This window comes from Alligator mississippiensis, chromosome 3 (assembly GCF_030867095.1).
Source record: "Alligator mississippiensis isolate rAllMis1 chromosome 3, rAllMis1, whole genome shotgun sequence".
Taxonomy (NCBI): domain Eukaryota; kingdom Metazoa; phylum Chordata; order Crocodylia; family Alligatoridae; genus Alligator; species Alligator mississippiensis.
In genome coordinates, this window is record NC_081826.1 from 225,382,146 (window position 1) to 225,394,985 (window position 12,840).

Consider the following 12,840-nt stretch of genomic DNA (forward strand, 5'->3'; position numbering starts at 1 on the left):
GTGCTTTAAACTAGCTAGTTCAGGTACCAGTCCCAGCCTGGTTGTGGCAGTGCAAAGCTCAACATAGGCGTATTTCCTTTGTTTCTGTGATTCTTAGGCTCTTAATTTCCAAAAAAGAATGCAGGCGTATATTTGTGCCAAACTCTGGGCATTGCATTCCCCTAGGTGGCAAGGCCCCTAAGTTAGGCAACTTTCAATCCTTGTGTGGCTGTAGCCCAGAGCTAGGCAAAATGGCAGATCCAGCTGGTAGCCGGACTCCATTTCCCAGCAGCCCTTGCCCACATGGCTGGGGCTGATCTCCATGGAAACCCTAGCTTCACCTGTGCTGTGATAGCACAAGGCTGGGGTCTCCATGGAGACCTGCCCCAGCCATGCTGGCAAGGGGCAGGGCAGGGCAGGGCAGGGCAGGGCAGGTTGCTGCTGAGGAGCTGCTGGGATCATGTGGCAGGGGCAGCTTGGTCTGGGGCCAGGGCAGAGCCACAATACGCAGTCTACATGCTCTGGGCAGTGGCACGCAGGCAGCAGATCACAGCTGTGCCCCAGCTCGGTACCAGGCTGTTACTACTGCAAGGAACTGGGGCAGAGCTGTCCTCTGCTGCCTGTGTGCCCCTGCCTGGAGTGCACAGGCTGCAGATCGCGGCTCTGCCCTGGCCCCGGACCAAGGTGCCCCCTCTGCAAAATCCCAGCGACTCTGGAGAAGCCCCTTGTCCTGCTGTGTGCCTTGCCAGCACGGCTGGAACCAGTCTCCTTGGCACTCCGAGCCTTGTACTATCACAGCGCAGGTGTGGCTGGGGTCTCCATGGAGACTGGTCCTAGCCATGTGGGCAGGGCCTTCTGGAAAATGGAGTTTGCCTGCCCCTGTCTAGCTCTGTGTGAGAGACCTGGATCCAGAATCTGGAATCCTTTAAGTTTTGCTATATTGTTTGTGCAACCTAACTATGGGTGGTTGAGCCCAATCCACTCGAGTAGGTTGGGGTCAAAAGGGTTCGGGCCTTTCCTCCTCCTTCTGTCTCTCCCTCCGTCGACAGAAACACACCGGGGAGGCAGTGAGATAAGAAAATTGCTTTACTCACTATTTCAGGCAACAATCTCGTACAGCTGTATCAGGAATCTAGTTCGCCAATTCCTCGGGAGCTCTTGAGCATACTCAGATGGTATACCAAATCGTGATGGGGCAGTCCAGGTTTTCGCGGACGCAGGACCTCCGGCGAGGGTGATCAGTCCTCTCCGATATTACGCGGGTCCCCCCCCCGTTGTTTTGGCGCGCTCCCCTTTTAACCGGGCAGCTTTTGCCCGCCCCCTGCCAATCAGCACGAGCGGGAACGCTGCTAACTGCACCCATCACTCCTCCTCCCCATGCTATGAGCATGGCTTGCTCTCACATTGGTGTTTGGTCATATCTTTCTCATTTCTTTACCACATGTCCCCTTGACCAAATGCCAATCTCGAGCATGGTTGGGCTCAAGAACTCCCTCCAAATACAGCATCTAATACAGGTATATAATAAAATACTAAGCAATGACTAAGTCTAATCAAGCCTGTCTAGATGCAGCACGACGTTTCTGCCAGGGGGGTCATCGCCAATGGGTTCACTCGCGGCGACGAACCTCACATTGTGTTATGCATCGACGACTTCATGCCTCTTCGGGCTGGAAAACAAAACTCGGGGTTCATTAATAGCATGTACTAAACTGTACTGCGTCAACTTAGCCAATTATGATGAGCTAAGACGGTGCGTGTGGGTGTGACTGCTTCAAGGGAAACAAGATAGGTGTTTGGGTACTCGCCGGGCTCAAGTACAACACCGGTAGCTGGAGTCGGATGCTTACTAGTAGCCGTGGGAATGGTCAGCCACACTGTTTCTTGGGATGAGTAACATGGCTTCCAGGCCGGATGTGGCACCGGGGTGTGTTCATCCCATAAAACTTTAGTGGCGTTCATGGCAATTAGTACATCATTATTGTACTTGGTCCAGTTCTTAAACGATCCGCTTTCCCTCAGTCTTAGCTGTTCCTTGTACAGTCCTATCTGGCACTCCATGACACCATTCGACTGCGGATGGTAAGGTAGATGATGATGCCACTGAATATTGTGCTCTGTCACGAACTGCTCTAAACTTCTGGAGTTAAAAGGTGGTCCTCCATCAGAATGTATGACATGGGGTACTTGCCAATGAGCGAAGGCAAGCTGTAGACATCCCTGAATTACGGGAGCGGTGGTCTTCCTCGTGGGGAGAACGAGGATTTGACGGGTTCCCAGGTCCACAATTACTAATCCTTTATTTAGTGGTTTGGCTCCTGGGAGTGGCCCGAGCAGGTCCACTTGCCACACCTTTCCTGGAGCAAAGTGTGCTGGGTCATAGACGCCTCTTCGGTGCTTATGATGCACCGGTTTCTCTTGTGCACAAGCGGAGCAGGCCTGGAGTATCTTTCTCCATTGTTTTACACTTGGTCCTTCGCTGCCTTCTTCCCTCCAGCGTGCTTGCTCTCTTTTTGCCCCGAGGTGTCTCCAGCGCTCGTGGAGCCAAGCGAGAAAGAGATTGTGGGGGCCGAGGGGGAATCAAGGATCAGGAGCCCTTGGGAACGCTAGCTGGGGTTGCGGCTGCGATCCCGTAACGGGCAGATGGTTACTCTCTATCACCGGAGCGGAATTAGGCACAGACGGGACACGTATCAGTTGGAAAACAGAGATAGCTTTACTTACACTGTAGAGTCGTGTACAGCGCAGGCAATCGTAGTTGCAACAATTCTAATCTCTAGTTGCTAATCAAGGAGCTCTTGTAGACTGGGTAGCTCGGGTCTAACTCGGGCATGCAACACGGAGGATACGTCGCAAGGCTTCGTCGACAGGGAGTCGTTGGCAGGTGATCAAGCTGCCGGAGTTCCACTCCAGGGGGAATCGCGGAGTTCTCCAACTAGGGAGTTCCCCCGTTTTGGTGTCATTGGCTGTAAACCAGATATGCTCCATGGTGTAGCCTACATGGATCGTCAGGAGGCTACCGGCGGGGGGCGCGATCAGGCGCATCGCTTTGACCTCTGCCATAACCTGTTCTAGTGCAGCCTGGTCATGCTCACTCCATGGGACTCTACGTCGCGTCTTCTTACGGATTTATCCAGCGTCTGCAACAGCAACTTTTAGATGTGATGATGTCATGAAGTTACGGAACCAATTTAGCTGGCCTAGCAAGCCTTGAAAGTCTGCCTGCGTAGTCGGCCAAGGCAAGGACAGCTCCAGGGTAGCATTGTGTGCTGTCCCCGATCACCATGGTCCAGTGAATCGTGTCCCTAAAAACTTGATGTCCGAGGACGGCTCACTCATGGACTTTGTCGGATTCACTGTCCATCCTTTATCGCTCAAGTGGTCCTTTAGGTTTGCAGTAGTGATGCGGACCGCGGCACGGTTGTGCCCCATAATAACAACATCGTCGACATAGGTCCAGATGTGGATGTCTGCAGTCTTTGGGCGGGTACGGACAAAGCTGTCGACTGTCCCATTCATCGCTGCAACTGCTAGGGCTGGTGCGTTGCCGTAACCTTGGGGACAAACCTTCCAGGAAAACATCTGTCCGCCTACACACATATTAAAGATCCCATACGGATCATGTATAGGAATTGAATAAAACATGTCCTTTAAATCTAGCATGGTGGCAAACCACTCTCCACCTCTCTGTATCTCGGCCGTGCCGTCGAGGATGTCCGAAACAGTCTCTGCATGGCGGGCATCTGGAGCGGCTTACAGCGATGATTCGCTTGTCGGTAGTCCACCACTAGACAAGTCTCCGTCGGCTTTCCCGGCTTTGGGATTCCCCATCTGGCTGAGAGGTAGATGGAGGACTTCACAGGCTGGATGCACTCTCGCTTGCACAAATCAGCCAGAAGATCTCGGATTTGGAGTCGCAAATCGGTGCGTGTCGGGATTGGCTGATACCGCCAGGGTGTAGAGCTCGCTAGCGCTGGCTGGTGTTTTTCCCCTGATGTCACAGTCAACGGGAGTGCTAGATGTATGACGTTCTTTAAGGCCAACGTCTTTATCGCAGGGATACCCAAGATATTTATGCCCCCTAAGACTCCATGCAATACCCTTTTGTTGATCCAAAACTTGACCACGGGCACAGATGTCATGGCATTCAGCCCTTGTACGAAGATGACCTTGGATGTCTTAACATGGGGTGTCTCAGATCTCAATACATTTACTTGAGCTCCCATATCTAGCAAAAAGCGTATAGGGGTAGGAGTAGAATCTGCAGTCGCGCTCACATCATAAGTTGTATGCGGGCGTTCATCATCGGTAGGTCGGCCGTTGTTGCCTGTCTCACTGGCTGCTACTCGTTTTTTTCCCTGTCTAGCTCCTGCTCCCTAAGCTTGAAGCCTAGGTTCAGTGCCAGCATCCTTTGCCCCTCATCTCCTAACCCACGAAGCTGATTCTTTGTCAGACCGCTCTTGCTCAGCAGGAAACTGAACATAGCACACTCCTTAAGTGTGCGGTCTGGTGGTTGTCCACGTGGTGAACGATCAGTTAGGGGTTTTCTAGGCATTGCTGTCCATGCTCCTATGGCCTGTACCTCCTGTACTATCGCTGGCGAGGTAGGCTTGTTTTCTGCTTTACGCGCTGTGGTGAGCTTTCCCAAACTGCTAAGAACATTCCCTATTAGCCCTCCTACCAGTGGGTGTAATAACAAGCGGAACATGGGTGTATTCGTACCTCCATAAATCTCAACGCAGGCCTCCACTGCTGACATCGATACAGGAACTTTACCAGGATCCTTACACCAGTGATGCGGCCAAACATTGTTCGCCTGAAGTGAAGTCAGGGTTAGTGGGTTCTGTCCGGCTTCCCAAGTCAAGTAACTGGCTCCCGCTATCGTGTATAGGAACTGTGCGGGTGATGGATCATCAGGCGGGTCCGCATGCCAAACGTGAGCTCGGCTCAGCAGTGCTGGAACCGTGGCGGCACACAGAGGGATTGGCCAGGCCTGGTTGCGCAGTACTTGAGTCGTGTCGCTACACGCTCCTCCACTCCATGCGGGCTGGCTCATTAGGATAGCACACTCCTCCGGGTCTACTAGGTCTGACCCATGCTCTAGTATCAGTTGTCCTAACCATATTGCCAGTGTTTCACCCGGATTTAGTCAGGTATCCTTTGTTAATTCTTGGAGTTCCCCTCTAGTGCGCGTGCGGAAGGTAGTGAAGGTGCGGGTTCCCACGCCATCGATGACAGTCTTCACTATGGCTACAGGGTTCGCATGCAGAACGGATGTGCCTGCGTCGGTGGGGAGGGCGGAGCATGGCTCTGGCGGGATGTTATATGGAGGTGGTTCCTCGGGCAGGGCCAACGGGGTCTCTCTAACGTCGGGGTTTCCTGCCCGGGGCTCTTTGGCCACGCCTTCTTCTTTGCCTGCAGCGCCATCTTTAAGTGGCGGCTCAGGCTGTGCAGCGCTCTGCTGCTCAGCTTTTCTAGTCAGAGTATCTATTATGCTGGCTTGGTTCGCCGCATGCCGCAGCAAGGTAGTCACTGAGCAAAACAGGATATTAATCATTTTCCCCTTGTTCCACCTCTGTCCCGTCCACCCCATGGCATCCCGTCCATTGGCCTCAAGACTCTCACGGAGTGCCGTTAGGATTTCATTCTCGGTGCCCCCGAGATCGAGATCGGGGCATTTGAATTTATCGGGAGGGGTTTCGCAGCCGCTCCCTTCCCTTAGGTACTGTATACACTTGGCATACTCTTTTGCGGGAGTACGGTCATCCGTGCCTGCGAGCCTGACACGGCTAAGTAACGCCTCGGGCTTTTTATCGGGTGGATGATAAAGAACTGCGGGGCTGGAAAGGAGACATCCTAGGGCCGCGGGACTGAGACCCGACACTACCCATTCCTTAGGCGGCTCCTCACTATCTTCGGTCGGGCGGATGGAAACATAGCCTCCCATCCTCCCGTCCTGCCCAGCTTGATGATACACCACATGAGCCCATAAATCGTTGGCGTTCGTGGTTGGGGGCCGCTGATGGTTTCCCCACGGGCAACGCCTAATTAACTCGTCGGCATCTCCTTCGTTTCCCCTTTCCCCCGAGGATCCCATCCTCGTCGCCATGTGCAACCTAACTATGGGTGGTTGAGCCCAATCCACTCAAGTAGGTCGGGGACAAAAGGGTTCGGGCCTTTCCTCCTTCTTCTGTCTCTCCCTCCGTCGACAGAAACACACCGGGGAGGCAGTGAGATAAGAAAATTGCTTTACTCACTATTTCAGGCAACAATCTCGTACAGCTGTATCAGGAATCTAGTTTGCCGATTCCTCGGGAGCTCTTGAGCATACTCAGATGGTATACCAAATCGTGATGGGGCCGTCCAGGTTTTCGCGGACGCAGGACCTCCGGCGGGGGTGATCGGTCCTCTCCGATATTACATGGGTCCCCCCCGTTGTTTTGGCGCGCTCCCCTTTTAACCGGGCAGCGTCTGCCCGCCCCCTGCCAATCAGCACGAGCGGGAACGCTGCTAACCGTGCCCATCACTCCTCCTCCCCATGCTATGAGCACGGCTTGCTCTCACGTTGGCGTTTGGTCATATCTTTCTCATTTCTTTACCACGTTGTTGACCTCATAAAGTAGCAAAGATCACCTGTCAATAAAACTACAAAAGAACTGTTATAGCCAAGTTAGCCATTTCTAACATTAATGTCTGCACAGCTCTCATTCTTGTTTAGATCACTCATTTATTGTAGAAGTATTTGGAATGTGGTAGAACCCGGATAATTGTAGGGTTAGATTTCTTGGGCCTTGTGAGGATGAGCATTTGCAAGCTAACAGGATATATACAGCTTTAGAAAACAGCTTTGTGGGACTGCTACGGTGCTGTAGCCCAGTGGAGAAGCAGCATCCATTAAAATAAATGCTGCAGCAAACAGCTACAAGGCTTGTCCTTTCCTCAGAAACCTGTTTTAAAGTAAGCAGGCAGCAAGTCATTAGGATATGAATGATTCATGTTCTACTGTACAAGCAAAGATTTTTCAGCAAATTTGAAGCAAATTTGTCTGTTTATGCTAGAGCTCCATCTGTGTTTGCAATGGCATTGGGGTAGCTAGTTTCCCAGCTCTACCCCTGCTATGCTCTACTGAGTGATAGCTATTTGTAAGGGCTTCTGGCACTATGGAAGAACAGCAGGAAAAATAAATAAGAAACAATATAAATAATATTTCATTTGGGGAAAAAAAATGTAAAGTAACATAAATGAAACCCTAAAGGAATAAGCTACTTCACAAAAATAGAAATAAACAATGTTAGCAAACGCACTACAATTCAGAGGTGCCATTAAAGGAGAAAAGTACTTACCCTCCCCCCATGCATACATATTTTTTTATTATATCATATTACTATCATACATTACTATAACAACATAAATTACACTGGTGTGATTCATTAGCAACTTCAAGGCACCAGATATTTAAAATGGAAAGTGGAGGAAGAAACACAGGAGAATTAAATGACATCAGACCCATAAATACGTGGCAGTTAGCCCAAGTTATCCCTCCAGGTAAATCTTGGGTCCCAAAGATGCTTTTGCTATGCTCAAAACATTGCTGGTTTCCTGCTTTTCATTCCCTGCAGTAGTAGTCACCAACCAGTGGATCTTGATCTACCGGTAGATCTCAGAGCCTCTTGTGGTAGATCTGACAGCGTCTTGGAGTCGATCTGAGGCTGGGGCTGGGGGCTGAGTGCCTGCATGCATGCACATGTGCGCCCCAGCCTAGCAGGTCAGTCCATGGGGGAAGGAAGGGGCGGGGCCTAGATTGAGGCCCCTGCAGTGAGGGATTGCCGCAGAGGCAGGAGCAGGGGTAAGTTGAGTGGGGCCCCGGCCAGGTAGGACTTAGGTACTGGGGAGGTGTGCCCCCAAATAATTTTTTCTTTCTCTGCCTCGATCTGTTCCTCCCCACAGACTTACCTGCTGGGCAGATTTATCTTATTTATGCTTACGTAAAGGAACAGCCTGCTTCTTAGTTTTTTGTTCATTATTAATGCTAGTTACATTGTTATTTAGGGTATGTCTAGGGTGCTGGGGCAGTTCATTGTGGCTAAGACATGCCCTTCTCCAAGCATGACCCTACTATTCACTTCTGCTTACCTTCCAAACTTGGAAGCATGCTGTAAAGCTGCTCCAGTGGCTCTTCCCAAGAAAAATGGGAACTGTGGACAAAGACCCCCGCAGAGCTTCACTGGTATGCTGTAAGATTTGAAGCATATTAGTGGGCGTGGGTGAATAGAATGTGCTGAAGAAGCCTGGCCAGGACATGCTGCCACCAGGATGTAGTTTCCTTTGATTGTCTTGCTTCTAATAGCAACCGTGAACTTGACAGGACCTAGGCAGTTTCAGGACTACTAGTAGAACAGCTGTAACAGCAGTGCTGTGAGGATGAACTGCTGAATCCACACATGGTAAGCAATTTTCTGCTTAAATGTCCCCTGTAGGCTGCTTAGATTGTATTAATACTCCCATTACCCATATGAGGTAGGGAAATACTGTTATCCTCTTTTTATAGATTAGGAAAAGGGGGCTGAGTGACTTGTCTGGGGTCAGACAAGGGTTGTGTGGCAGATCAAGGACTTGAACCCATGTATACCCAGATTCCAGATTATAGTTACAGATTCTTAGCTTCTTGGGAGATTGGGCTCCATGTGCCTCCATATTCCCCGATCCTCAATATCCCAGGCCCCAGGACAGTCTGGCTCTAAGACAGAACACAAGGCAGCCCATGAGGTGGTCCCCAGAGTTCCAAGTAGATCTGGGAAGAGGGTGGAAATTACATGTAAAGAGAAACTTCTGGTTTTTGTTCCAAATAAAAAAAATATTTTCTTTCAAATTTGGATTTTAAAATTACGGGTGCACTGATAAAGATTTTCTTGGCCAATACCAATGGCCGATTATTATTACCATATCGGCTGATACTGATCTGATAGCTGATTTACAGGAATGCAGCCGGGAAGCTTGAAGAGCAGCATCCTGCCAATAAGTGTGTGGGAGGGAAGGGAAGTGGAGGGGGCCAAGGGGGCAGATTGAGGCCCCCATGGTGAGGAAGGGAGTGGGGCAGGGACAGGCACTGCTTAGCCATGGCGGCCAATGTGACCCCAGGGCAGGGCGTGGGGTGGAGCTGCAGGTGGCTCATTGGCGGGGATGGGGGCTAGGGAGGATGGCTCCCTGCTGCTGTGCACACCCCTGGGGGAGGCATAGGGGGCATGTGCCCCCTGGATTTGTGTGCAGGGCAGGGGTGGGTTTTCCACTGTGGGCTTGGGGCCAGGGGCTGTGTTGGTCTCTACCAGGCGGGGAGGGGGGTTGGGCCGGGGCTGCAGGTGAGGTGGGCAGTGTTGGGAGGGGTGGCTATGGAGTGGGCTATAGCCACCTCAAAATTCCTCGTAGCCACCCCTCCCAGCAGTGCTGCCACCCGCCCTGAGTGCAGCCCTGGCCCAGCACCCTCACCGGGAAGAGGCTGGTGCAGCCCCTGGCCCACAGCAGGCAGCCCGCCTTTGCCTCGCACATAAATCCGGGGGGCACATACCCCCCATGCCTTCCCTGGGGGTGTGCACAGTGGCAGGGAGCTGCCCCCTCTCCCTACCCCACTGCAACTTCCCCTCCCTATCTCCCCGCACTCCTTGGACAAGTCACCTGCAGCTCTGCCCTGTGTTCCATCCTGGGGTCTCATTCACCACCCTGGCTGGGCAGTGCCTGCCCCTGCCTCACTCCCTCCCTCACCATGGGGGCCTCGAACTGCCCCTCCCACACCCTTTCCCTTCCCCCTGCCCCTTCCCCTCACAGATTTACCAGCCAGATGCTGCTCTCCAAGTTGTTGGGCTGCATTCCTGGTCACATGCATGCGGCATTTATTGGTGACATTATTGGCTACACCAGCCAAAAAAAGACGATTGCACATAACGTTAATTTTCCTGTTATCGGTGCTGATCCGATATGCCACCAATTATATCGGTGTGCTTCTATTTAAAATCCCAACATCTTGCAAGGTGGGATTGGATAGAGAATGGCATGTAAGATGTGTTGTGGTGGCTACTCCTAGAACAGTGGATGTTAAGTACAAAGCAAATGAAGCCATGTACTTCTCCAGGCCCAGAAAATGGTGTGTACATTTGGGATTAACAAAATATTTGTTGGAGGCATGATAACACTATTTACAAGGTAGATTGAAAGCAGTTATTTTGATTAATGTTCCCTTCACAGAGCTGTTACTTTCTGTAAGGATATACTTGTCTGTAACATTAAATGAAACTCACCTTATTGCATCAAAAAATAAAGAGAACTAGTCAGCGTTCTTGTAACTGATTTCTAAGTGGTAATGACTATGACCACAAACTTATTTTCTGTTAATCTTCAGTTATTTTAAAATGAGATTTCAGTCGCATAAGTTTTTTGTTTCAGACTTGCAACTATAGAAAAAGACAAAAATGGCCATCTCTACAGTAAGAAGAGTGATTTCAGGATGGAATACAGCACGCTGGAAGAACTGGAACGTAAAATGACCAACGGCAGAAAAGCTGAAAGTAACACAGTTTGTTTGCTTCTCCATAGTCACTCCCATGAGTGGTTTATTAACTCGTAGAACAAAGCAAAGCAGGAAGTGAATTCTGACAATAATGTAGAAAAATACTTTTATGTGCTATTTATAAGGAGCATGGCGTAAGAACTGCATTGTGGCAATATTTACTATTATTAGCCATTTTTAAGCAGTCTTACATCCAGAGTATAGCAAATATCCAGTCTTTGTAAAACTGCTTTAGGAAACCATTCATATTGGGAAGATGCTAGTAAGATCATTTTACATAGTAAAGTTTGAACTTTTTTGATGGTGGGTTTTTTTTCTCCTATCCTATATACCAGGGGTTGCCAACTATGGCCCATAGGGCAGATGCAGCCTGCAAAGGGGTTGGGTGTGGTCTGCACTTTCCTAAGAGCATGCCTATTCCCCTGCTGTTAATCTAGTCTGCATTGTGGTAATGGCTTGTCAATCAGCTCTGGCTGCTCTAGCTAGCTGCTGCAGCCCCTGTGGAAGGCTGTTCTTCCTTGCTACAGCCTCTGCTCACTGTCACTGAAGGGGAATGGTGGCCCATGGTGCCAGCTGGTTTGGACCATTGCCGACCCCTGATATATACCTTTTCTTCCCCACATGGCTTTAAGACAAAAATAAATATTTAGAAGGTACTTAGTTGGGCAAAAAGGTTTCAAGAGGGTAATGCAGTTAGAAAAGGAAGATGAAGATGAAAGGGGTAGTGATACAGGACTAGGAGTGCATACTTTAAGGATAACAGGAAGATTTGAAACAAAGGGTTACACAATTTATGGCTTTGAGAATGTGTGAAACCTGCCCCAGTTTGACACTTACCAAGTTGCTGTGTTAGGTCACTGGAGTCTTGCGCATTTAAACTTTTCTTCAGTAGTCCTGTTTCTTCCCTTGGCTGCTCTTGCACATATTCTAGGCACAATCTAGAGTTGTAACAGACTCTGTTACAACTTTCAGGGAATAGGACCTTACAGTGCAGTTGCCATAGCCCCCAGACTAATCAGTAACTTTAAGTATACCCTTTCCCAGAACACCAACCACGTATGCATTCTCTATTTACTCTTCACCTCTTCATTTGAAGCAAACAGATGCACAAACTTTGGTGTGGACTCATGACACGTTTACAAAGATGTAACTTATATTGGCTTATATGTTCATGAAAGTTGTACTGCTGACTGGAAGAGCTGGTTAACCAGCTCTTTTAACTCTCTGCTGTAGGTTTGTAACAGTACCCTGAACTATGTAGTGGAGAACCAGTAATAGCCTGTGTGCATTGGGGCTGTCCCAGCATGAAATGAACAGTGTGGACATGTGACCTCTACACTGGAGTAATTTACACCAGTGTATAATTACTTCTGACTTTCCTGGGGTACCATTACTCTAGACTGAAGTGACTTTTACTGGAGTAGGGCTGTTCATTGTATGCCTGCTCCCAACTTACACTTATATAAAGGCAGATACTGTATTTTCTCACACATTCTGCACCTTTTTCCCCAAAACCAGCTGGGGAAAATTGGCATATGCATTATATATGAGAAACAGGGCTCCTCACAGGTCTGGAAATTTGGGGGGGAGAAGGAAAAGGGAACGGTGGCAATATTAATTGCCATGGCTTCAGATCAGGTCCTGGCCCCCAGCCACACTGTGTGGCCCCCAGACCTCTGGTAGTTGCCTGCACTTCAAGATAAGATTTTTTCCCCCCTTTTTGGGGGGGCCTTCCAAAAAGAGGGCATGCACTATATTTGGAGGGTATATTATACATGAGAAAACATGGCAATACCAGTGCAACTGTGTTGTGTACCTGCACCCTTTCTTATGGGCTCAAAATGATAACTTTTTTGTAGCTAGGACAAGAAGTATATAAGGATTTAGACAAAAAAAAAACCTGTACATTTCTATTTCCTTACGTCTCTGGAGCATTATTTGGGCTTGGGCCAGATTTTTCTAACAAACCTTGGGCCCTCCTCTCTTGCACAAGGCTTCTGAGAATAATGGAGGAGGTCTCTCTCTTGTGCATCTCTTTTATCTTCCTCACCTGTTCCTTTAGTTAAACAAGACCGTTAGCCCTCTGTGTCTCTGAGGTGCCTCTGAATGTCCCTTGCTACCATACTCATGAGATCTGTGTTTTTCAAGACCCAGCATTAACAGAAAGTGTCCTTTGTTCTCCAGTTTGAGAATGTCCTGCTTGCTAAACCTTGGGCCTCTGCCAAGAGGTTGGAGAAAACTGGTTTAAGTAGGGATATAGCTATTTGAATGGGAGCCACCAAAGCTTAAAACAATCCATTGTC

The 12,840-nt window shown here is 49.6% G+C and overlaps 1 protein-coding gene across 3 annotated transcripts in view; it reads left to right on the top strand.

The window, feature by feature from the left end:
- CCDC112 (coiled-coil domain containing 112) overlaps positions 1-12,840 on the top strand; it is a 32,936-nt gene that overhangs the window by 5,870 nt on the left and 14,226 nt on the right. For 2 of the 3 annotated variants that reach the window (XR_009461056.1, XM_014600964.3), the window contains exon 3: positions 10,414-10,535. Coding sequence is in view for 2 of the 3 variants with exons in the window: in XM_014600964.3 (XP_014456450.1) it covers positions 10,414-10,535 (122 nt within the window). In the remaining variant the exon portion in view is untranslated. Of the gene's footprint in view, positions 1-8,344; positions 8,424-10,413; positions 10,536-12,840 lie in introns of all 3 variants that reach the window. The other variant, XM_059724925.1, reaches the window with a different exon arrangement.